The sequence below is a fragment of the Gymnoscopelus microlampas genome (genome assembly GCF_963454915.1).
Source record: "Gymnoscopelus microlampas genome assembly, chromosome: 13".
NCBI classification, from domain to species: Eukaryota; Metazoa; Chordata; class Actinopteri; order Myctophiformes; family Myctophidae; genus Gymnoscopelus; species Gymnoscopelus microlampas.
Genome location: NC_139950.1, coordinates 12218363 through 12241168, shown reverse-complemented (window position 1 = coordinate 12241168; position 22806 = coordinate 12218363). Strand labels below are relative to the sequence as shown.

At 44.0% G+C, this 22806-nt stretch overlaps 2 protein-coding genes across 2 annotated transcripts; both read left to right on the top strand.

The window, feature by feature from the left end:
* Nucleotides 1-12126: 12126 nt before the first annotated feature.
* LOC311058534 ((E3-independent) E2 ubiquitin-conjugating enzyme UBE2O-like) lies at nt 12127-15210 on the top strand (the record flags this gene model as incomplete). The annotated part of the gene is made up of 1 exon (XM_084075997.1): nt 12127-15210. The coding sequence occupies one exon, from the start codon at nt 12127-12129 to the stop codon at nt 15208-15210; it is 3084 nt and encodes a 1027-aa protein (XP_083932123.1).
* Nucleotides 15211-18139: 2929 nt separating this feature from the next.
* On the top strand, nt 18140-19267 carry LOC311058533 ((E3-independent) E2 ubiquitin-conjugating enzyme-like; the record flags this gene model as incomplete). The annotated part of the gene is made up of 1 exon (XM_084075996.1): nt 18140-19267. One exon carries the CDS (start codon nt 18140-18142, stop codon nt 19265-19267), a length of 1128 nt encoding a protein of 375 aa, XP_083932122.1.
* Nucleotides 19268-22806: the final 3539 nt, after the last annotated feature.

Here is a 22806-nt window from a genome sequence, read left to right as displayed (position 1 = left end):
CAGAACAGTTTTAATTGAGACGTGTCTGTTATTGTCATGGTGCCATAGTTGTAACCGTTTTTGGAAAATAAATACGCCCAAATTGACCCGTACAGGTCTGTAACTCTGAGAGTGTACAAATGGAACCAAATGGACCAGCACCGATGCCAATTGTACACTCTCAGAGTTCAAGTCCATTTGGACCGCTGGTGGCAGTGGTGGGTCCCCAGACCTGATGTTGAGAACCCAGTGCAGTAAATCATTTAAACAGAACGAGAGAGAGAGAGAGCTCCCTGTGTGAGTCATCAGCTGCCGTAACCTGGGACCATTTAAAATCTGAATCCGACACACACACACACACACACACACATGCGCTCGCGCGAGCATGCGCGAGCTTGCACGCACCCGTGCGCGCGTGCACACACACACACACACACACACACACACACACACACACACACACACACACACACACACAGAAAGAGAGAGCCAGTTAACAGGGTGAATTCCAGGACAGCAGCTCAACTCAACCATGAAATCTAATATTCTGTGGAATTTAAAACACTCAGTGGTGCGTGTGTGCATGTGTGTGTGCTTGCGTGTGGGACACATGTTGGACACCGTCGCTGTCGGGAGGAAACCTTGTATGTCCAAAACCGTTCTTTTTTTCCCATTAGTATTTTTTCAACACGCTCCCAAGACGGCAAACCGGTGACCTCTTGGGACGGACGTCAAACGTTTGACTGGAAGGGGGGCAAAAGCGGCACGATTTGCGTTTCGGGGAGTGAGTGGGATGATTCTTTTTGTACTGTAATTAAAGTAGTGAAATTATGTTGATCTATTTTGAGCTTGTAGATCGGCTATTTTCACTACTTTTGTGTGACACTCTTGTATAATGAAATAGTAGAAAGAATACGCAAACAAGTTCAAATATGGAGATACAAGGTTTCAGCCCCATTGCAGTGTGTCGAATTGGGGACAAAACTGTTATTTGACCGAAGTTTCATAATAGGGCATACAGAATTAACTTAAGTCAATGCTGTGTGTGTGTGTGTGTGTGTGTGTGTGTGTGTGTGTGTGTGTGTGTGTGTGTGTGTGTGTGTGTGTGTGTGTGTGTGTGTGTGTGTGTGTGTGTGTGTGTGTACGTGAGGGGGGCTACAAGGTGATGATGTTTGTGGTTGAAACCCATGAAACAGGATTCAAACTGGCCGAGGATAAAGACCTACATACTGGAACTAAACAGAGAGAGAGAGAGAGAGAGAGAGAGAGAGAGAGAGAAGGTTTGAACTGGCCCCAGTGGGAGGGGCTTATTTAACATATGGAGTTCACATCTGGAGAAAGGGTGCGTGTGTGTGTGTGTGTGTGTGTGTGTGTGTGTGTGTGTGTGTGTGTGTGTGTGTGTGTGTGTGTGTGTGTGTGTGTGTGTGTGTGTGTGTGTGTTTGAGGTTACAGCCTCCATTGACACCAGAACACATCTGGCTCGCGCACCCCCCCAACACACACACACACACACACACACACACACACACACACACACACACACACACACACACACACACACACACACACACACAGCTGCATCACATTGGACTCCATGCTGAACCAGTGAACTTGGATCATTACAGAGTCATTGTGTCAGAAAAAATAATACGTAACGAGCCCTTTGATTTGACTACGTTGACCACGTTATGGGACTGGAAGGAGCCGTTCACACTGGCAGCTACAAAGATACAGGCTACCTACCATTCATTTTACAATGGAAGCCATGAAGATACAAAGATACAGGCTACCTACCATTCATTTTACAATGGAAGCCATGAAGATACAAAGATACAGGCTACCATTCATTTTCAATGGATTCCAGCGACATGAAGATACAAAGCTACAGGCAGTGTACACTTGAGTACACACCACTGGCTATTAGGCTACCATTAATTTTCAATGAAAGCCAGCAACATGAATATACAAAGATACATCAGACGTTTGTAGCTGCTACAAAATCAACCCCCCAAGACATATACTTGAGTAAAAGTAGGTTTAAAAACTCTGAGGAAAGAGGCAGAGGAGAAAACAGTACAATCGGGTTACAATCGGCATTAAGGCCACTGTGGCCTCATGATTGTGAAGGGCAGGAGGCCAAACTGAAGGTGCATGGCCTTCATGGCCTCTGCTAAATTCCTGCCCTAGTTCATTAAAATGAGTATTGTTGTAAATGATACTATGATATAAAGAATATTATTATCCAGTGGCTTAGGGGCTGAGCCCCACCTAAAGGTCTTATCCCCACCGGGACATGTTGTGAGCTTGTAGATCTGCTATTTAAAAAAACAAAAAAAAACATTGAACAAATGTGAAAATTTTTGAATATTTCTGAAACATTTTATCAACAGGAATCTTCTACGAGGGTCAAGTGGCACAACATACTTTCAGATGGGGGTCCATGAACAAATACATATTCATTTGGGGGTCCTTGGCATATAGACATTTGAGAACCACTGGATTGCATTAAGCTGAGCTGCATGTGGCGATGCCACGTTATGCCACTTTATGCCCGTATGCCAGCAGGAGCACGCACACTGTCTGAGGGAACAGCTGGCAAAGAGAACTGTGAAATCTGTTATATCGTTGCTGTCGGGCAGAAACCATTTATCTCCATATTCTAACTTTGTGTGTTTTTTTTTTTTCGTAAAATGAACGCCCTACTTGATCACACTACAGTGTCACACGAAAGCATTAAAAGTAGCACATCCACAAGCTTTTAGATCTGCTATTTTTGGACATACTGTATGAGGTTACCACCCGACAGAGACGATATGTAAGAAAACTGACTGGCTTTGTGCAGTCAGCACATTATTGCGTTTAATGAACACATTTATTATTGGTAGGATTTATCAAAATTATAATAAGTAATTAAAACACTGTAGTACCAAAGTAGCACCAATGAAAATGTCCCATGTCATTATTAATCCTGTGTTCAGCAGAGAATATGAAATATGTTTGTCAGGTGGTGGCACTTGGGAGGTCTGTGTGTGTGTGTGTGTGTGTGTGTGTGTGTGTGTGTGTGTGTGTGTGTGTGTGTGTGTGTGTGTGTGTGTGTGTGTGTGTGTGTGTGTGTGTGTGTGGTATTACGGCTTATCTGTGCATTCCTCCGAATGTTGAGTCTACGGTCGGATTCACTCGGAACTTTTGTTTATTGTGCGTGCGTGCGTGCGTGCGTGCGTGCATGCGTGCGCATGTGTGTGCGTGCGTGCACACAGAGTCTAACAGTCGTCTCATTGTTATTCTGCTACCACACACACACACACACACACACACACACACACACACACACAGTGTGGCAGTCTCCCTCCCAGCAGAAAACATGAACACAAATTTATCCATCATTAGACCACAGTTTGCCGCTTAACCACTTAAACCCTCTATTCTCAGTAAAATGGACCTGGGTTACAACTGTACTTGGACCTCTCTTCACCAAAAAATAGCCGATCTACAAGCTCACAACGCGTAGCAGTCGCAACATGTTGTGAGCTTGTTGTGGGCTAATTAGCCACTTAAAGGAGTAGTTCACCTAAAAAATCACTTATTTTCTATCGATTACACACCCCATGAAGCCTGGAATTCATGGAGATTTTTTAGTTTTTGACGCATTCCTAAAACAATAATTTGATGAGCGGCGGAGTGACTCTGAGTCTCCAACTGAGCAGCCACCAGGTCATCAAATTATTGGCTTAGGAATGCGGCAAAAACATCTCCATGAATTCGAGGCTTCATGGGGTGTGTAATTGATGGTAAATAAGAGATTTTTTGGGTGAATTACTCCTTTAAACCCTCTATTCTCAGTGAAATACACCCCAGTTTCAACTGTACTTGGACTTGTCTTCGCCTAAAATTTGCGAAGAGAACTTGCGGTCACGAGTTCAAGCCCTCTACTCGGTAAAACCGACCTAGGTTGCAACTGTGCTTTGATCCGCTCTTTTTCACTATACAAACCAAATCTCTTTGCCAAAAAAAGGAGGGCTGATCTACATGCTCAGATTAAGCTTGTGAGCTTGTAGATCGGCTATTTTTGGCTAATGTTCCCTCCCAGGATATGGATGCTGGGGTTTGTGATTGGCAGGGAGGCGTTCTAATAAAGCATCAGAGCCCTTATCGGACAGGAATGAGTGTGCAGGCAGGTTGCAAAAAGAAACCCGACCGCTCATGAGACGCAATGGAAAAGTCATCACGGCACTCGGTAAAAATGCATTCAATCAAACTTTCGGCAGCAGTTTTCCTCCCAGTGCGAAGGAAGAAGGCTCAAGGTGGACTCACACATTGTGAGAGAAAGAGAGAGAGAGAGAGAGAGAGAGAAAGAGAGAGTGAGAGAGAGAGAAAGAGACTGCTACGTATATTCACACAAAAAGTCCATTAACTTACACAGGCTATTTCTACATTTCGCATGTACGTAAAATATTTTAGATTGATTGATTGAATTTTTCTTTTCTTAGGCATAAATGTAAAAACAGCACAAGTACAGTTAATTACATTTTTGACTAAAAGGTCTGTCCAAAAGAGTCCTTGCGGTCGTGTTTCCATTGAGGTCCTTGGTATTCAATTCAATTCAATTTGTCTTCAATTCAATTTGTCTAAATTACATTCACTTATGTATTTCTACATGTATTCACGTGTGAACATTAAAAATAGTGATATAAATCCCATCAAACTTGTCAGCACCCTCGGCACAATTGACAGAGAATGAAACTCAATCATTGCAGCCCCCCGAAGCCACTTAGAATCTTTCGGTTGATTATGGCAGTGCTTTGTTTTGTGTGTGCTTTTTCTCCCCAAATTAGTCGTTTGATTCCTCCCCACACACATTTCTGTTGTATCCTATTGAATCACCTGCCAGTGAGGAGCCCCCGTCGGGAGGCCATAGCGCCTTTGTCCTATGTTTTTCAAACATTTTCATGTCAATGACCCCTGAATGATATGCACTTAGGCACTAACCCCCATCTTAAAAGACTTGATAACGTTTTCGTCATAGTTTTAGTCGACGAAATTAACACTGCTTCCAAGAAGGGGTAAAAAGGGGTCAGCCATCAAGAACATATTTTGTCTGTGCACGTCCCCCAAATAATTACCCTAATATGGAGCTCTACACAGCTCAATACTGGCCTACAAGTACTGACGCCATGTCGATGACATCAAACCTGCCTTAATATGAAGTTCCACACTCTTCTCTGCGTACTTCGATTGAAATTTGATACCGGAATAATCTCCTCGACAACATCAGCGATATGGCAGACGGAAGTAACAGAGGAAAGACAGAAGAGGCCAGCATGGCACATGGCATGTGGAAATGGAAGAAGTTGTCTAACGCCCATGGCACATGGCAAACCATGCCATGGAACATGCCAGCGGAAAAAACACCCAGCATTTTTCAGTGGACTGGCAATTCACCCACCTTCGTCAAACCCACATCCGCCGCCTACATGGCAGGATCAGTGACCTCCACCGTGCCGAAGACATCCACCGTGCCGAAGACATCCACCAAGGAAAAGCGCTTGTGGAAGCACGTCCTGGATAAGAAGAAAACGCCCGGAGTCACCTTCACTAGCATGTCTGTGCTGGAGTGGGCACCAGCCACGCACACTTTTAAGACAGAGTTCCAGCCAGTAGAGACGAAGAAGTTCTTCAACACAGTGAGGAAAGAGATGGCTCTGTTGTCTACCTCTCTGCCTGAAGGCATCATGGTCAAAACCTTCGAGGATCGCATGGATATATTCTCTGCCCTGATCAAAGGTCCAACCCGCACACCCTACGAGGACGGCTTGTTCCTGTTTGACATCCAGCTGCCCAACACCTACCCTTTGGCACCGCCTCGCTTCCACTACCTGTCCCAGTGCAGCGGTCACCTCAACCCCAACCTCTACGACAATGGCACGGTCTGCGTCAGTCTGCTGGGCACCTGGTCTGGCCACGGCACTGAAATGTGGACCAACAAGTCTAACCTTATGCAGGTTCTTATCTCGATACAAGGTCTGATCCTCGTCAATGAGCCCTACTACAATGAGCCAGGCTTTGCGAGCCAGCCGAAAGGCAACGAGAACAGCCGCCTCTATAACGAGATGACCCTAATCAAAGTGGTCCAGTCTATGACCCGACTTCTGCAGGCCCCCATCGAGGTCTTCAGCCAGGAGATCCAGGAGCACTTCTCTACAAGCGGCTGGCGGCTCGTCCACCGCCTGGAGGACTGGTTGGAGCTTAACGAGTCCGCCGAGAAGCGGAGAAAGAGTTTCTATAGTTTCCCTCCCAAGGGAAACTATAGGGGCAGCGGCTACCCAGATATCGGTTTCCCCCTCTTCCCGCTGTCCGGGGCCTGGAGCGTCCAAAGTGCACTGTCACAGTACCGCGCCGCACTGGTCTCCGCCGGTATCCCCGAGCACACCAAGGACAATAAATATGCAGCCAAAAAGACTGTGAACGTGGATGGAGATACGCGTCCCACTTCTAAGAAAAACAGGGGTAACTCATATGCCAACTACCCCAATACTGGCCCTGCCGTTTTTACCGCTTTTGACCCATATGCCCCAGTTACCGCTTTTGACCCATATGCCCCAGTGGGAAATACTGCTGGGAATTGGGCTCATGATCCAAACTACAACACAGGACCTCCGATTTCCTCCGAGACCCCCGGTCAGTACTGGCACCAGACAATCTGGCAACAACAGCAGAGATACAACAGCTCAACAGGTCAACAGCTTAATAGTCAGCAGCAAATCAATATGCAACCGCATAGGGGCAGAAAAAGATCAAAATGCATCAGCAAGCAGGCCACTATGGAATTCAACCTCCCCCAGCCTCCAGCCTGGAATTTCCAAGGTTCCAGCGCCACCCAGCAATATCTGCAGACGGGGAACAAGCAGATGAATGGCCCTACTCCTCCTACACACTACAGCATGAGGGCCCAGAGGTATGACTTTACGCCAGGCTCTAGAAACTGGAATTAGTCCGCTTGTGACCTTCAACTATGAATGAAGTTTTTCAGAGCTTGTGCTACATACACACATAGCCTGGACATCTTTCTGGGAAGGACATAACCGTACCAGGTGCCACTATACAGAATGTTGGAAATAACCTTTTAACCCAGCTTAGGGGTCACCAGCTGTAACACAAAAATGTTACACCTGGCTCCCTCCTACCCAGTATTCCAAAGTACAGTGGTTTATTTGACAAGTTACAAAACATACATGGGTAAATTACCTCAGGGTGGGCACCTGTACATAAAACACTTAACTAAAATAAAACCTATGCTTACCTTGGTAAAGGTAAGCATAGGTTTTCTTTTAGTTAAAACCCAGAACAAACACAGGTATCTTACCTAACAAACTAAAGAAACATATCAAACGAGCACAAAAGATGGGACACCCACCCCTACATTACCAAGACTGTAACCCGTGTTAACAATGAAACCTCTAAAAAAACTGGCCAGGTTAAAAACACTCAAAACACTGTACTGGTATAGTTTGGAGACTGGCATGGAAGAAGACACCATATATATTAGGGACAGCCACCTTTATAGTCCCCAGCCTGGTCACAGGAGCCAATCCCCAGCAGGCTGCACCTATAATCAGCCAGTCACACTCAGCCACCACTCATTCACCATTCACACCAGCTGGTACTCATCAGCCACTTCTCACCACACACACACACACACACACACACACACACACACACACACACACACACACACACACACACACACACACACACACACACACACACACACACACACACACACACACACACACACACACACACACACACACACACACACCAATGAGGTAAAAATACATACACAGGGCAACACACAAGAAAATAAATATATATATAGGGTCATAACACCTCCAACCTTAAGATCAAATATTTCTCTCTCTTACAGAACCAAAAGAAAACCAACAAAAACATTCTTAATCCCAACTCCTTCCTCCTATGTCCCCACTAAACCCTCTCTCCTAATGTCTCCACTGAGACCTCTTCCCTTTTCTCCACTGAGACACCTTTCCTCCTAATGTCTCCACTGAGACCTCACTCAGGTTCCCCTTCACTCCAACCATCTCCACTGAGACCCCAGCCTTCTTACTACGAACTACAGCATGAAACACAGAATATCTACAGAATCTCTAAATCACTGAAAACTACGAAAGTACAAAATATGTCTCCACTGAGACACCTTCTCACCTATTCCTCACCCGAATAATAGTTAAATCACCAATATTACACATCACAAAAACAAAACAAACAAAAAAATACTAAAACTTAGAGTAGGGAGCGCATACAAAAATTTGGTTGGCAGGTTTTCACAGAACCAAAACAAGCTGGCTGACTTTGAGGAACCCACCAATTTAGAGTGGAACCACAAGTGAATACAAATATGAATGAACTGCATTTACTCTCAAAGGTGGCACTTAAGCAATATGCTTAATGTAGAAGGGTTAGAGTGCATGGTGTTCGGCCGAGGGGCAGGTACACCCTGTCGGCTTTAGCCCTAATGTGTACACACATCAGCTCCTTGTTTGGAGCTCCACCTCTCAGATATGGAAGGCCAACCTATAGACTCTGTTGAGTCCCCCCCAGCATGAACTGAACGCTACAGACAATGGCTCCGTGCTCAGCCATGGGGCACGAGAGCGCCCCCCCCCCTCCCCATGGTCGCTGTGGGTTAAGGAAGATGCATAGCCGACGTCTCTACATCTTCTCCTAAACCCACAGACACACTCACCTCTGCAGGTTAGTTATACCGCCAGCCAGGAGACCCTTCTCCATACGTTGTGATACGCCAGTCTTTCCTTCCGCTTGCGGAGATATATACCACCCATTCTTGAGAATCGGAACAAAAATAAGGTTTTATTTGTATTTATTCTTCAGTTATGCCGGGAAAATATATTTTTAGCGGCGCTAGCCGCGGATCCTGCTCTATACCTGACTTTGTCCGTGTTCACCGTCGACGCTCTGATTGATCAGACCCGTCAACGCTCTGATTGGTCAGACCCGTCAACGCTCTGATTGGTCAGACCCGTCAACGCTCTGATTGGTCAGACCCGTCAACGCTCTGATTGGTCTGACCCGTCAATAAAGTGATTGGTCAAGCTTCACGTGACACATGGCTATAAACACATTATAAACATATATCGATGACAAAATGTATCAAAGGCGCCGCTACCTTCACACAGGGTGTGATTTTTAAATATCAAAGTGTTGACTATTAAACCGTGTAATTGGCCAGCCTCCCATAGTTTTTTTTGTGTCATCTCCATAAGATGGCATATCTGAGTTGACATCTGACGGAGTTTGACGGAGTTGACAAAATGCTATGTTTTTTTCATTCCACAGCACAGTCGTAGTGAGTTGACAATTTATTTTTCAAAGTTCTATTAATGCAAATAGAATTGCACTTAAAAAAATAAAAAAAATAAGGACTGACAGTTGACATATTATGGTTGGGACACCCCTGTAGTAATATTTAGTGCATTTATCAAAAAATAAAAGCTTACCAGAGCTTTTGCAGCTTTCCCGCCTTTTTTTAAACCCGGAAGTGAGACAGCTAGGGGACCTTATATAGCTAAAACCTGTTTACCTGTTTACGAAAATTATTTTTTCGTAGAACTCTGACGGAGTTGACAACGATCTTGGACACAACTTTAAAGCGCATAAACTTTTACAAAAAAGAAGCTGATGGCAAAATTCTTACATCTATGTATCAATACACACACGTTTTTTTTTAATGCTTTTGACAAAACAAATGTAAAGTTATCCTTGTCTTAGACCAAAGTTTAGATGTAAAAAAAACAAAACCAGACCAAAACATTGTATAAATCTTAATCATATATAAATCCTTTAAGAATATATTTTCACCAAACTTAAAAAACAATATATTGTGTTAATAAATAATCATTTTAAATGTTTTGGTAGGACATGATTTGTCCCAATTCTCAAGAATAGGTGATGCATTAGAGAACAGCAACAAAAGTTTGCAATAAGCATATTTCTAAAAGGTGGGAGTTCACAAACTCAACTAACAACAAATAAAAACACAATATATAAACCTGCCAACCCGAAGTATTAACTATCAGAACAAACCAAACCCAAACCAATGTAACCCAAACATAACAGAAAGAACTAATACATAATTTACAAACTGTAACTTAACTTTGAGACAAGCCCCCAATTATGTTACGAACCAGGTGTAACACAAAAATGGACTCCCTCCTACCCAATCCCCAAATATAGCCAGCCATCACCAGTTGAAATTCCAAAGTATAGTGGTTCATTTACAAGTTACAAAACATACATAGGTAAATTCCCCCCCCCCCCCCCCCCCCCCCCAGTTAAAAAACCTTGTCTCGATACTTTCCTTCCAGCTTTCCTTTTGCCCTCTGGTCTTTTTTGGGTAGCATTTACCATGTTAGGGACATTTTGGACCCGTTTTCAAGTCTAAATAGGTAAAAAAAAGTACTGTTTACATTTCTTTATTGGAACAAGGCTTCATGATATCCTCAGAAACAGCTATTTTAACGCAACACAATTAATTACCACCATTTTAGTTCATTCTGATGGTCTAAAAAAAAAAAAGTGACATCTGCGTTGTTAAGGGTCAAATTTGACCCGGCAGAGAAGTGTGGGTCAATTCCCCCCAATTTTTTTATATTCAATGTTTACATGTTTGAGAGTGAGAGAAACTTGTCCTCAATTAGCATTTGCTATTAGGAGTAAAATAAAGTTTGGGTTTATGAAAAATAAATGATAAATCAATGGTTAACAGGTCAATTTTGACCATTAACCCACAGATGTCACTATTTTAAATAATATTAACAAAAGTTAAAAAACTAAATGTATTTAAAAAAAAAAATGGAAGTGTGTTCTAATATTAGTCAATTGTCTATTAGATAACATAATTATTCATTGTCTTCATTATAGGAAATGTAATGAGTGAATTTTAACATTTTTATAATTAAAAATGAGATATATTGAAAGATGAAACCCTAACCCTAACCCAAAATAATATTTTAAAAAGTATTTACATGGATATGAATGCATAACAAGTCAGCTATGAGGTGAAAGAAAAAAATGAATGAAAATATTTTTTTTTAAATAGTATTTTGGGCTGAGTTAAATCACGGGTCAAATTTGACCCTTTAACACCAAAGGTGTATGCGGGTTTCTAACACAATCCAAGGGTTATTATGTTCAGCTATTAAGTTAATTTACTTTAGCCAATGGTGGTTGTGCTAAAGAGAGACCCCTCTGGGACTACTTCAAGCCGAGTTAAGACATCCTTAGGGGGAAGGCAGGTGCCAACTATCTCAATAGCATGACATCCACCATCCCTAAAGTAAGGGAAGGTTCCCTGAACTTTGGGAATGTCTCTACGCTGTAGGTGCACAGGAGAGACCCGTCTGGTGAAGGTTAGCTTTTGGGAGATTTCTACAAAAAACAATAACTAGCTATTTAATAACACCGGTAACTTTTCCCAAGTAATCACATTCCCAGGAGGGTATAGAGAAGTGCTGTAATGTGTCATAACACATTATAACCAACATGTTTATTAAATGGAATAATGTCTTATAAACATCAATAATATGCTATAACATGACTTTGAGACCTTTAAGTAAAGTGGCCACATATTCATGCGTTATTAGACATTGTATCATACTATAATACCCTATAGCACAACGTAGTGACCTTTAAGTAAAGTGGAAACATTCTTTAATGGTCATTAGCACTTATATCATACTATAATACCATAGCATGATGTAGTGACCTTTAAGTAAAGTCGCAACATTCTTTAAAAGTCATTAGCATTTGTATCATATTATAATACGCTATAGCTTGACGTAGAGAGAAGGAATGAGTCCATATCAGTGTGGTTTGAGTTTGTTCATTTTATTGGACATTATAGAACTGCAACAAGACAGTTAATATGGAGTTCCATACAGCTTGAAACTGGCCTCAAGTACTGATGTCGTGTTGATGATATCAGACTTGCCCAAATATGGAGTTCCACATGGCTCCAGACTGGCTTCGAACTACTTATATTGGACGCTTAACGCTATTACTGCAGTGGCTTTGTCTTCTAGCAACAGCAGCCAAATGGCAGAGTCCGTAGAAATGGTTGCAATGGCAACATTACTGACCTCGGCCCTTTCTCTCACAGACAGCCCACGAGCTGAACCTCGGCCCACAACAGTCTCTCCCATGGCCGGCCCTTCTCAGCAGCTGCTTTTCTTCGACGACCTGGTTTCACAGCGTTGTCGCGGGGTCGTTCATTTCGGCCTCGTGGAAAGGATCCACGGTGAGGAAGATTTTACTTCAGATTCAGATTCAGACTCTGACCTCAATGACAGAAACCAGCGTAGGCCTCTTGAGAGGGGTTTTGTGCGGGTCAAGTGGTACCCTGACGGTGGGAAGCAAGACATCGAAGAGACAAAGCTGAATCTTGAAGATCGATCTATTGGCGTTTGCGACATTGTGCGACGAATGAATTCCAATGACAGTCAGTGCGGTGTCGTGACCAACATCGACACAGAGTGTGCTGTGAAACTCATTGGGACCAACGATGTTCTGTACCCAGTCAACAGCAAGGACCTCCATCCCATCTGGTCTTTTACGTATGGTGACTATATAGCCTATGATGACTTCTGGCTGGGGAAAGTACAAAACCTGACTAATCACATCATCCTTAAGCTCTCCAATGGAGTCAGATGCTCCATGAGCTTGGAGGATGCTTACAAGCTGCACGACGTCTATCCCCATGTCAGCGACTGGGGTCTGTTCTCTGAGGAGGAATATTTCCACCCAGGTCAGGTCCTGACTGGTCCCGCAAAAGTCTTCTCCAAAGTACAGTGGCTGTCGGGGGTTAAACCTGACCGCGGAAAGAAGGGCAAGTTCAGGGCGGTAGTCGAAGAGGTTAAGGTGGCTGAGCTGAAAGTGACATGGTGCAGCACCAACAGCTTCTCCCCCAAAGGTTCAGACAGGGTGGACCCCCCTCCCTCCACCATAACACAGGAAAACCTCTGCAGAGTGAGGCTGCTGGGTTTGCATGCCCACACCCAGAGGTATATGGGAGAAAGGGCGCTCTACATGCTCCCCCCCGCTAAGAAAGATTCCACATGCGTCACCTGCAAAGGACACAAAGATGCTCCTATCTCGCCTGAACAACCAGTGGCCAGGACGTTGAAGAGAATGCTCAGGAAGAATGATTTGGGGGGAAGGGCGTCTGCTTATGCTGAAACACAAAGTGCCAACCAACAGTCTGCAGAGGATGTAGAGGCGACACACAAATCAGTGCAGATGGATTCCTGTATTCCCAACAACAACAATAACGGTCCAGCGGAATCCGTCGTTCACAACTTGGAGGACTCCCATAATCCTGCCAATGGCTGGACCGAGTCCAGGAAGCAGGATGCAGACTACGATGATGTAGAAGACATGAACGACAGCTCTCTGACCTCCTTGGCCAGCTCCACTGCCTCCTCTCAGAGCGGCGGTCTAGGAACCAACCGACTGTCCAGCCGCAACCTGAAGAAAAAGCACAAGAAGAAGAAGACTAAATCATGCGAGTTCAAGCCTGGAGATTGGGTGGCAGTGGAGGTGGTGTCCAGTAAGACATCAGCGGACGTAATGTGGAAGAACGGTCAGGTGGAGAAGGGGATCCGATCCAACAACCTCATCCCCGTCGAGCACCTTGACTGTCGTGAGTTGTTTCCCGGGAACTTTGTCATTGACATGCGACCTCATGCCTCCCAAGACCCAGCAGTGTATGGTGTGATCCAGTCTGGGGATCACAAGGGCAGGACGTGCACTGTCAAATGGATCAAACCTAACTCCTCCGGTGATGATGTGGAGGTGATAGGTGATGAGGAGGACGTGAGTGTTTACGACATCGCGGACCACCCAGACTTTGACTTTCATACAGATGACATTGTCATCGGAATGTTGAATTCTCAGAATGGACAGACCAATGACTATGGAAATGAGATACCAGTAGTAGGTGAGGTGTCCAGGGTGGACAAGAGCGGCAAAGTGGAAGTAATATGGAAAGACACCTCCAGGACTATTGTCCTACCACAGCACATATACAATATGCAAGAAATTATCGAGGAGATGGACGATGACTCTGAGGACGAGACCAACGCTGAGGACGAAAATGACCGGGGCATGGAAGTTGAAAAACTGGGGATTGGCTGTTCGCCCACCTCCATCGAACCCACATTCGCTGTGCCAAGCTCTGTGACGCCCACCGTGCTGGAGAAACCCACCAAGGAGAAGCACTTGTGGAAACCCTTCCTAGATGAGATAAAAACGCCCGGAGTCACCTTCACCAGTGCAAAGAGAGAGGTGTTCTCTGTGCTGGAGTGGGCACCAGACACACACACTTTTAAGATGACGGAGTTCCAGCCAGCAGAGCCTAAGAAGTTCTTCAGCACAGTGAGGAAAGAGATGGCTCTGTTGTCTACCTCTCTGCCTAACGGCATCATGGTCAAAACCTTTGAAGATCGCATGGATATATTCTCTGCCCTGATCAAAGGTCCAACCCGCACACCCTACGAGGACGGCTTGTTCCTGTTTGACATCCAGCTGTCGAACACCTATCCTGCGGCACCGCCTCTCTTCCACTACCTGTCCCAGTGCAGCGGTCAGCTCAACCCCAACCTCTACGACGATGGTAAGGTCTGCGTCAGTCTGCTGGGCACCTGGTCTGGCCATGGCACTGAAATGTGGACCAACAAGTCTAATCTTCTGCAGGTTCTTATCTCGATACAAGGTCTGATCCTCGTCAATGAGCCCTACTACAACGAGCCGGGCTATGATAGTGACAGAGGCCTGCAGGAAGGCAACGAGAACAGCCGCTGCTATGACGAGATGGCCCTAATCAGGATGGTCCAGTCTATGACCAAACTGCTGCAGGCCCCCATCGAGGTCTTCAGCAAGGAGATCCAGGAGCACTTCTCTACAAGCGGCTGGAGGCTTGTCCACCGTCTGGAAGACTGGTTGGGGCTCCATGAGTCCGCCGAGAAGCGGAAAAAGAGTGTATGTAGTAGTGTCATCCCTGAGCACAGTGACTACCCAGACATTGGTTTCCCCCTCTTCCCGCTGTCCAAGGGCTTCGTGAAGAGCATAACATTTGTGCTGTCTCAGTACCGTGCCGCACTGGTCGCTGCCAGGATCTCTGAGCACACCAAGGACAATTAAGTGCCTTCAGCCACACCCCACCCCAACTATTCACCTAGCCTTGCATGGCCAGACTAATATCACTGAATATTCGTCTGGAGCCAGGCTACTGTTCACCCACTTCACCCTCTATAACCTTCCTCCCTCTTTTTGTCTGACTCCAGGCATGTTATCCTCCTTATCACTTCACAGGTTTTCTGGTGCCCTACTGGGTCCTGCCGTCTCTCTGGTCCACAGCCCCGCTCATCTCAATGTGATCTGCACATTGAGATGTACTGTCTCCCCAACATTGCTTGAGCCTTGGCCTATGTATATCTCAGTGCTGAACCCCCAGGGGGTCCTCAGACTTAATACAGGGAGTTTCCAATGGGTGTGATAGGAAGCCCCCCCCCCCCCCCCCCCCCCCCCAAAAAAAGGGGGAAAAAATAAGTGTTTTAAACATTTGGTAAAACAACATTAACATGAATCCAACATGTTGTTAGCAAAGATGAGTGTAAATAAAATCATTTAAAAGAAAAAAGAACATCTTATTTACACAACACAGATGATAGTGCTGTCAAACGAATTTATGAAGCCATCAAAGCTGAAACATCACTTGGATACAACACATCACTATAATAAAAAAGAAAAGAAAAGCCAGTGCAATAGAGTACGGAAGTCCTGACGTCACTCCCACTACCCCTGGGTCACAGCGTTATTTTTTTGTATTGGAATTCCCATCTAAATCTTAGATCGCGTCATAAGAGCTGTGTTCCAAATATAAACAAACTACCCAGGCGATTTTGTCAGGTCTGTTGTTTATGATAGTGAGTTACAAAAAAATATATTTTTTCTTACTCTTTGGATAAATTAGTACACTTTTTCCACCGTCAGTTGATTGAACACATTAAAACATTCTTCAAAAATACATTTATAAATAAACAAAATTAAAGAAAGTAAAAAATAAAATAAAAAGAATTAAAAACAAAGAATGAAAAAGTAGTGATAGCAGCTTTACAAGCTCACAACGCATTGCGATGCGACATGTTATAGATCGGCTATTTTCAATAGTTGGGGTCCCTGGGAGGCATCAAATTTCTCTTTTGGGTCTTGAGCTAAAAAGAATCGGAACCACTAATGTTATGCACCGTAGAGGTAATAAAGCAAAACAAAAATCTACAAGAAAAGGAAGTCAAACTATTGGCTTTTATCGTGCATGATAGAGCTGAAGAGCCAACAAATCCTTTTATCGTACATGATAGAGCTGACGAGCCAACAAATCCTTTCATCGTACATGATAGGGCTGAAGAGCCAACAAATCCAAGAAGACTGCGTCATTCATTCTGTTGCTGCCTGCGGTGTATTTCTGTAGTCCCCACCACCCCTTCCAACTGGAGCCTGTTGACTTGTTCCTCCGTACCATTTCTAAATATATAGTCCTAATGGCTTCTGCAATTAAAACATATCAAATAACATTAGTTTGACTCTTTTCCTTTTTATTAACCCATGGAGACCTGGAACGCATCTGTGTCACTTTTTGATTTGAGTCATAGTGACATGAGCGTGATGACGTGGTCCGCTCGCCTGCCCGCTGGCTGGCCGGTACTCCATTAGCCAATTTCAATATAGGATAGGATATGTAGTACAAAAATTCATTTCAATTCTCGTCAGTCGTGTGTGCTGCAGCGTGAAGAAGCAATCAGGATTTGTTGATTGCTATTCTTTTTACAGTTGATGACAGAATGGAAGGCTTTCTTTCCCCCTCTCCTCGTGTTGTCCACCTCCATTCATATTGATCAATATCCTCAGGTCATTTATTAAAGAGTTAACATCCAACAAAAAAGAACATTGTCAATTGAGCACTCGTGCAATGAAGCTAACTAATGTTGAGATAAAACCGCATTAAATAAATGAACACAGTGAAACATTTCCACATTATTAGACTGTCTCTACACAATTCTGAAATGACCCTTTAATGTGTACTCATACCTGTCCAGGAGTTCTTAAGTGCAATAGTACAAATGTATCGAGCAGGATTTACATATTTGGAAAAACAATCATTTATAGCACTTTCCTTTTGTGAATTACCACTACTTTCAAAATCGCTCCACTCCAGCTCCGATCCACTCACATGCTCATATTGGAGCCCCCCTTAGATCTGACAAAAGCTGAGATCCCACACACACACGTGTGTATGCACATGCTTTTTCATGTTTACCATTAGACCTATAGAGTACTTATCGTTGATGAATTAATTGATGAATAACTCGAAACGTCTCCACCAGGTCATGTAGGTTATTGTGGCCTCCTGGTGGCGCTATAATAAGCTGATGTGAAAAATCTGGGGCAGAGGTTCTGCTCTTGCATCCAGGGAGTGCGTGTGCACATTTTCGCTGCGATCTGGCCAATCGTGCCAGAGATTAGCTGCTCGCAGACGGCCGGACGGATGTTATTACTGTGCTTAAAATTATGTTATGCTATGTTAATGCTACAAGATAGAATATTTTGTATGACAAGTCGGACTGATATCACATACAGACAGTGGATGAAAGCAAGATATGATTATGTGCCACATAATACAAAATAAAAAAATTACCTCCTAACAGACAAGACCTCGGGTCTGTGATCCCGCCCCCTAAACGGAGCCTAGACCCCAGGAATGTAAACTTCTCCTCTTTGTCTTTGTATATTTTGTGCTATTGCGCCTGTAAGCCACTGCAGTAAGAGGGGTCAGCCATCAAGAACATATTTTGTCTGTGTATGTCCCCCAAATAATTGCCCAAATACGGAGTTCCACACAGCTTGAGAATGGCCTACAAGTACTGACGCAATGTTGTTTACATCAGACATGACCACTTATGGAGTTCCACGCAGCTCGAGACTGGCCTGCAAGTACTATATTCAGACTCTTAACGCTATAACTATCTCCGTCTTCTAGACAACAGCAGCAGAGCCTGCCGCAGCGCCTAGGATGGAATCACATGCACCATCGTCCCCGACCTCTGCCCTTTCTCCCACAGAGGAGGGCAATATGGCCATGAAGATACTGAAGTTGGTGCTGAAAGTCCCAGAGAGTCTGAAGAACATGGCAATGGAAAAACTGTGGACCTCCTCCATCGAACCCGCATCCAACGCCTACGTGGCAAGCTCAGTGATGCCCACAGAGGAGAAGCACTTCCTGGATGACATGAAGAACCTGAGGAAGACAGTGGACAATGTGGCCAGTGTCTCCGTGCTGGATCAGGCACCAGCCACGCACACTTTTAAGGAGCGCCGAAGATCTTTTTTCGGCTATGCGGATCCTTTTTCAGCAGAGCCTAAGAAGTTCTTCAGCACAGTGAGGAAAGAGATGACTCTGTTGTCTACCTCTCTGCCTGAAGGCATAATGGTCAAAACCTTCGAAGATCGCATGGATATATTCTCTGCCCTGATCAAAGGTCCAACCCGCACACCCTACGAGGACGGCTTGTTCCTATTTGACATCCAGCTGCCCAACACCTACCCTGTGGCACCACCTCGCTTCCACTACCTGTCCCAGTGCAGCGGTCGCCTCAACCCCAACCTCTACGACAATGGTATGGTCTGCGTCAGTCTGCTGGGCACCTGGTCTGGCCATGGCACTGAAATGTGGACCAACAAGTCTAACCTTATGCAGGTTCTTATCTCGATACAAGGTCTGATCCTCGTCAATGAGCCCTACTACAATGAGCCAGGCTTTGCGAGCCAGCCGAAAGGCAACGAGAACAGCCGCCTCTATAACGAGAAGACCCTAATCAAAGTGGTCCAGTCTATGACCCGACTTCTGCAGGCCCCCATCGAGGTCTTCAGCCAGGAGATCCAGGAGCACTTCTCTACAAGCGGCTGGCGGCTCGTCCAACGCCTGGAGGACTGGTTAGAGCTTAATGAGTCCGCCGGGAAGCGGAGACAGAGTTTCAGAGTTTCCAAGGGCAGCGGCTACCCAGACATCGGTTTCCCCCTCTTCCCGCTGTCCAAGGGCTTCGTGAAGAGCATAAAAAATGTGCTTTCACAGTACCGCGCTGCACTGGTCGCTGCTGGCATCCCCAAGCACACTCCGAGGACAAGAAACAGGAGAAAATAAACAAATTAAACATTAAAAAATTGTATGTTATGTCAGGAAAAGGTTTGAAATGAAAATATTATGGATCTTCAACAGGGGGTCCAGGACCCCTAGAGGGTCCAGATCAAATGTTTGTATGATAGAATATGCACATTTTTCGAAATGAACATGAATCCAACATCATATTAGCAAATATGATGTGTACACTAACAAACAAACATTTAACAAACAACATTTGAGATTGTGTTGTCTAAAGAGTCTATAGTCTCTGTCGGGTGTCACGTTACTTTTCAGGATTCAAATTTTAAAAATTGCAAAAGTACTTTTGATGCTTTGATGCTGTGCAAGTAGGGCGTTAATTTACGGTAAATTACAAAAAGTTAAAATATCGTCAGCTTCTTAAAATAATGGCCTACAGTAAGTCATTTTTTGAGGAACATTATTTAAAAAGATCATGCTGTTCCCATGCCAGTGGCACAGTATAATGGCCTATGTCAAGAGTGTGACCTAGGATATTTTATGTTGCCTAAGTCAAAGACAATTGTCTTGTGATTTAGGCCCCAAAACATTGCGTCAGTTACTCAATCATTAATAATTTGGCCTAAGGCAGGTTTACAATTGCCTAAGTCAAAACAAAAATTGGCCTAAGTCATTCAATCCTCTCATGTGTTACATAACTGACAGACAGTGTTATTTGTATGTCAATACATAATCATATAAACTTTTGGGGTGAAATGATTAAGACATATCGTTTGCTTTGGTTCAGTTTTTTCTGTTTTCTGAAAAAAACTGGAAAACAATTACATAAGCCATTATTTTAGCAAGGTGACGCTATTCAATTAACATAATGGGCATTGAAAATAGCTTATCAGAGTGCCAAGGTTGGCCTCATGTTAAATGCAAAGAAAACCCAGGTTATAAACTATAACATCCGCCCCAACAACAATATGAGGCATTGCACTAAAGGAGGTCAGTGACTTTAAATACCTGGGCACATGGCATGGGTCAGTTCAACAGAGGACCTTAAAGTGAGGAAAGCGCTCGCATGGAGAGCCCTTAATGGCATGCGTGTGGAAATCCGACCTCCCCCGACGAAACAAGATCAGTTTCTTTCCTGCGACTGTGGAGTCCGTTCTCCTTTACGGCTTTGAATACTGGACACTGCCTGGCACATGCCAGGCAGTGTCCAGAGTGAAATTATTGTTAAACATCAGCATTACTTAAAGGAGGAGTTCACCCAAACAATGACTTATTTTCTATCAATTGCACACCCCATAAAGCCTTGAATTCATGGATTTATTTTTGTTTTTGTGGCATTCCTAAGCCAATAATTTGATGACCGGGTGTGTATCCGGTAGGAGACACAAATAATCTACTTTGTGTCTCCTACGGATACATTAGCCGGACGGGAATCAAATTATTGGCTTAGGAATGCCACAAAAACAAAAATAAATCCATGGATTCAAGGCTTCACGGGGTGTGCAATTGATAGAAAATAAGTCATTTTTTGGGTGAACTACTCCTTTAATAAATAAATATATATTTTGATCAACCTTTGCCTGTTGTCTCTCCTATGGTACCAACATCATTACAGCATGGAATTGTGGCCAAAATCGTATCCAACGATAACAACATATTAAAAGTCTTGGTTCTGAGAGGATAAATCTCATCAAATGGTGGTCCGTGGCTCAAATGACGAATACATAATGGACCGTGATATGAAAAGGGTTGAAAACCACTGCTATAGACGGTCCCTGCCTTTGACATCGGGACTCTCTGCCAGCAATGCTGTGGCAACCAACACACGGGGCATGGATCAAAAGGAGAGGACGTACCACACCTACCTATAGTGGAAGTGCTAAGTGCTTTCCACAGTGCTGGTGCGGAAAGCACGAAGGAGTTGGCCAGATTTATGGAGAATAGAGATGACTGGAAACGCAGACGGAGGACTCGTCTTGGGACGACGTTGAGAGAGGCCTGAGACCACCTTTTTAACCACTTAAACCCTATATGGGTAGCCGGAGTCCCTCAGGGCTCAATACCAGTGTCTTTTCTTTCTTCTGTTGTTGTGGGGAAAGCTTTCCCTGAAAATAGCCGATCGACAAGCTTGTGAGCTTGTTAATCTGCTATTTTAGCTTTCCCCACAATACCGATGCTGGGGTTTAAATGGTTAAGAATTAAGTGATACCTTTGCCTAATTTAACGTACACACATCTGGTGCGAGAGGCTCCTGACATTATATGTACATAAGTACATTATTGTTTATCTTCCACAGAAGTAAAAAATAAATAAATAAAAAAAACGTTTTACTTTCAGTTAATACCGTGGTGAGGTGTGCAGAAGGCCTGTCAACACCATATTTTGTGTGGCCAGCATTGTCACCTGGGTGGATAATCATCATTATAATTGTACAGTGAAATATCGTCTTAATTGATTAAAGCCTCACTATGTAACTTTTCTTTAATGAATAAAATGTAATTTTGGTAGAGTATGTAAATACAATATAACTTTTACGATTGTGGTGGTTGTATGTTGTTTCCCTGCTCTTCTATTGAGACATTAGATCGTGTCAAAGGTCATGTCTCATCTAGACACAGGATATGACACGAGTTTTGACCTGATGGTCAAGATTAAACTTATCCCCCGAGAAAGCAGGCAGGCTCTATTAGTTCAATGGTAAAAATGTCAGCATTTTAGCAGGAAACCGGGTTCAAATCTGGGATAGAAGAGGGAAGTTACATAGTGCTGCTTTAATGAGAACAGACTTGGATAAAAAGTAAAAATTAAACACGTACTTTAGGTGTTGAGACTTGAGATACAACTGCAAACGCAGGTTAGAGCGGCGACATGCCGTGTAGATGAAGGCTCTTAGCCGAAACGCGTAAGCAGTCGTTTCTTGGTGTGTGCCAATAAAAAAAAGGAAATGTGAGTACCTTGTCCTCCATTGATTTGAACATTTGGGATGTGCTACCGTCTAGGGATTTTTTTAAATTCCTGTTTTGGATGTGCCGTATACTGTGATATGGAAACCTGACTATAGGAGCAGATGGATACAGTAAGAGTAAACACAGTACGTAGTGTGAGTTTATTTGCATGCACTATATTAACAAGACCGGGAGACCTGGTTCTGCCAGACCCAGAATAAATTCCTAGTACTTTATAAGATCAGAGCGTCACGCTATCAGTACGTCACGCTAAGATCAGTACGTCACGCAAAGCTTGGCCAATCAAAAAGAGGGACAGGGGAGGAAAAGAGGGACAGAAAAGTTCTCCATGTATGGACGAAAGGGGGACAGTTCTCCATGTATGGACAAAAAATAATAATAATAATCCAAATTATTCAAAATGTTCCAAACATCTGACAATATATCTCTCAGCCCAGTGCAGAGTAGAGCAGAAACTGCCCGAATTCTGTGGTTTTCCACCGATCCAACTTCCAGAGACCTGGGTTGGTTGCATGGCTCATTCTGAAAGGCATTTCCCCTCTTAACGGCACTAATCTGTTAAGAGATTTCCTCTCTTGGTGGCAGTTTGCACTCAGCACGATCAAATATGTGATA